Below are 4,297 nucleotides of genomic sequence, written 5' to 3' on the forward strand. Positions count from 1 at the left end.
GCTGGAGTATATCTGTTAATAATTGTTGCAAGATGCCAACACGTCGAACGATCTCTTGAGAACTTGATTTAGACATCATGGAACTATAAGAAATATTTAAAATGCTACTATATATTTTTTATATACATATTTGGGCATATATATGAATATTTAAACACATAAAATATGAAATAAGAATTAGAATCATTCTTAATCCGAATATGTTCAATTTCAAAATGAATTTTATCTTTGTAAATACAAATATTAAAAAATGTGTAATATACGTATACAGATATAAATATATGTTCCATAATAATTATGTATATATGTGTAAATTATATATATGTATATATCTTCATAGTTTCATACGTATAGTTATGTAGAGGCGCACGTTGCTGTGCTATTTCATGTAACGTCTTCATAATATGATTCGCTATTTTTGCAGATGTTTCCTTTATACTCTCAGTCTCTGTAATATCTAATTTAGATATATATCAGTATAATATTGCAAATTATTATATTACACACTTATTACTTATCTTTAATTATTCAATAAGCTCAAACATTATCAGACTTGATGAATTTATAATCTATATTTTCATGATACATTTATATAAAAAAATTTAATTAGGTAATGAAAAATCAATTTCTTTATCTCTAAATAAGTTGTTGATAACTTTATCCACGAGATATCTTCCTCATTTACTTATGAGATATCTGAGAGATAGCTTATGGATAAAGTTATCTAGAGATGACGAAATTGGCTATAAAATAAAAAAGTTTAATATAATTTATATTTTTAACATAAAATTATTATCAGTGTAATAATATTTTTGAGCATATTTAATATATATTATTTGATATATATTACGAATGAATAATTTAATATATTAGGAAGATAAAAACAATTTTGTATAATTTAGATTAAATACAATTAACTTCATATACAAAATAGATATTATTTTTCATTGTCAAATAGAATTTTATATTATTTATTATATTCTCGGATTTTGTTTTATATTTGTAATATTAAAATATTTTTCATAATGTGTTAATGATTTATTATTTTTGTATTTATCGGTTAGCACATTTTACTAACCAAAAAGCGATAAAGTTTGTTGATACATTGACATCTTGCTGTTTAGCATATTTTCTTTTAATTTTGTAATATCCTCAAATATAGCATCAGTAATCGCTTCTTCCAGCTGTTGCTCTTGTTGAAGAGAGAATTGTATTTCAGTTCCAGCTAACGCATAAATATGCACTAAAAGTGCCAATATATTGTCTGTATCCAGGCCTCGTTTTTCGCGAGTTTTTATTATATTACTTAACTGAAAATATTCGAAAGGAAAAATGTAATCTTATCAAAAGTGATGCAAATACTGAGAGTGCAAAAGAAACTAAATACGATAATTACTTGCCCAAGCACGCTCGTAGAATCACGACTTACAGCTATGTTTTGTAAAATTAATTTTTCGAGACTAATTAATAGATCTAACCGTGAAGTCTTTTCTGATGTTAAAGTTTGTATAATTCCCAGTACCACCTACAAAATAAATAATATTTAAATACATGTTTTTCTAAATTATTGATATGATATTACAAGAAAATTATACATATCTAGAAACATTTTGGCCATCAAAAAGCATATATTAAATTTTAATATTTCAATATTAGGATACACATACTTGAAGCTTTTTGCTTGATTCTGATATAATGTGAAGATCATCTACATCTTTAAATTTATTTACAAGCTTCTCTAAACTGTGTGCAGAAATCCTTGTTGCTAGTTTTGGTTTCAGGTTTTCTCTTAGTTTTAAATTTTCTTTTGATGAAAGTATGTCGACGAGTATTTTATTCATAATAGACAATACTTCCTTTTGTTTTTTTGTGATTAATATATTCATCAACGTTTTATCATTGCTGGCCAAGCATCCTGGTACATCGACAAATTCCTTAAAACATAAAAATACTTTTATGCAATTTTCATGTAATAATTGACAATTCTGTAATATTGTTCATAATATTTAAATGAAATATATATATATATATAAATCAAATTATAATGAGCTATTATACCTGTGGACCACAAAATAGAGGAGACATATTTATTGCAACGTCATTGTAATGATGAGGTAAATGAGGTAAAGTACACAATATTCTGGATAGTAACGATTCAGTATTATTACTAGTGGAAGTGCAAAGATCTAATATTCTGTCGACAAAGATTAAAGATACTCCCTTTCCCTTTGCAGCAACTAAACTCTATATAAAATTAAGTTTTAAAGTAAAACGTTTAATATTTTTTAATATCTTTGTTGTTTTTTTTTAATTGTGTAATATATATATATATCATTAAAATTATTCTTTCATAAACTTACGTTTCTACGATCGATAGCTATTGGTAACGTTTCTAATTTTTCAGCAACATATTCGCTAAATTTTCCCATTGAATAAATATCTTCTTTCAATTTAAAATATGTTGATAAACTGTTAAACAAACTTACAAAATGATCAACTGCATACTGTGAATTCTTTAACAATGCATTATTTAATGGTGATAATAAATCACTGAAAGGTGGTGTTACAAATAGACCACTGTCAATTAGACTAATAAAAATTGGTCGAAAAAGTATTGTCACTGAACAGTCCTATAAAAATCAATATATAATGATAAAACTTTAATAATATATAATAAATTTTATATAATAAATTTAAAGTTAGTAAAGACACTTGTATATTAAACGAATAAATACTACCTGCAACTGTTGATTAGAATGCATCCAGCTTTTTACATCTCTCTTTAATTTAGTATAATCTGTTCTATCCTCTAGTGGCACTGAAACCTCGTAATTCAACACGCTTGAATGTGCAGCAGTAATAATTGTGCAGTGTTCAAATGCATTTTTCTCTAATATCATCTTAACTGTACGTTGATAAAAAGCTAGATCAGTAGAAGTAGAAATAATAACTACCTTTTTGCAATTCTGTACTTTGACATACTGTAAACAAATTGCATAATAAATTAACTATTTAATTATGAGATTTTTTTGTGACAAATGCATTTGCTAATCACATACACGAAAATTGTACATATCCAATTCATGAACTGACATTGCACCAACATCCTTAAAGAAGGAATGTATCTTGCCACCAGTATGCCAGTGAAGGCATTCCGTTGCTGCATGATCTATATAAACCGCAGATTCACTTACAAAACCAGCAATATCATGCCAAACATCAGCAAGAAATTGTTCCATATCATTAATAGCTTCCATTATTCCATTAAAAATATAACATACATAAATGTATTTTGGAAATTTTTTCACTTTTACTTTTGAGTTCAAAATTACAAATTATTCTGTATTCAACATTCAAGTAATATATAGTAACAATGTAATAATATTGTTCAACATAAATATTTGAGACAACATAAATTGTAATATAACAATATTATTTAGTCATCCTTGTTAATTGTGCAAAATAGAACTCAACTTTTTACATCACACAGTTTAAATTCGTGACAGTACATTATTTTTTTATGTAATCATGACAAACTTTAGCCACATGGTTAAATAGCTGACTATAAATTATAAGACAGGAGCAGGCTGCTGTTAGCTGAAACTTCACGAGTGCTCCAGTGCCTTAATGTGTCATTCCAGCTTTAAACATAAAACAAGGATAAAAAAATACAATTCACTTGACGTTATCGGAGAGAAATCCAAAGAAACCTAAAGTTCCTGACAAGATCCAGTCTTGATTCCTGTCTTTTTTTATTTTATATTTTTGTGAAATCATCGAAATCGACAATACCACAAAAAAACCTAAGAGAGACCATGCCAGCCTTCTTCCCGTTACCGTCGAAATCGCCCGTACACTACCGCCAGTACACCCATTTTCAGAAACTACATGACTACATACATTTTCTGTCACTGTCGATAAAATCGTATCGTCGAAAGTAGACATGGTTTGTCTCTGTAATACATTCTCAAGACAGAAGCGTGCCGACTATCCAGTATCCATAAGAGGGATAGTTTAATGGGCCCTTGAACGAAAAAATTTTAGTTTCGCATCTGCTAAATATGTAAATAAAAGTTGTTGAATTTTAATAAATAAAACTGAAAATTCAAACAAGTTAATTTAGTGAATTTTGTTTTATATACAATATAATATTTATCTTATGAAATTACAAAGTTATGTATGTCTTTATGCAAATTTTCAGCCAGTATTTATTAAATGTAATTACTAGTATAAATCTCTATATATATATATATATATATATATATATACTAGCAATTATAGAGACTTTTAATAAATT

At 26.7% G+C, this 4,297-nt stretch overlaps 1 protein-coding gene across 1 annotated transcript in view; it reads right to left on the minus strand.

Moving 5' to 3' along the window:
- The window catches only part of LOC108750164 (sec1 family domain-containing protein 2-like), a 3,681-nt gene extending 424 nt beyond the window's left edge, over positions 1-3,257 (minus strand). The window contains 9 exon segments of the mRNA XM_018489442.1: positions 3-83; positions 349-457; positions 1,079-1,310; positions 1,397-1,525; positions 1,668-1,934; positions 2,059-2,244; positions 2,361-2,630; positions 2,739-2,981; positions 3,060-3,257. Coding sequence (XP_018344944.1) covers positions 3-83; positions 349-457; positions 1,079-1,310; positions 1,397-1,525; positions 1,668-1,934; positions 2,059-2,244; positions 2,361-2,630; positions 2,739-2,981; positions 3,060-3,257 — 1,715 coding nt within the window.
- Between the last annotated feature and the right edge of the window lie 1,040 nt (positions 3,258-4,297).

This window comes from Trachymyrmex septentrionalis, unplaced genomic scaffold, assembly GCF_001594115.1.
Source record: "Trachymyrmex septentrionalis isolate Tsep2-gDNA-1 unplaced genomic scaffold, Tsep1.0 scaffold330, whole genome shotgun sequence".
Taxonomy (NCBI): domain Eukaryota; kingdom Metazoa; phylum Arthropoda; class Insecta; order Hymenoptera; family Formicidae; genus Trachymyrmex; species Trachymyrmex septentrionalis.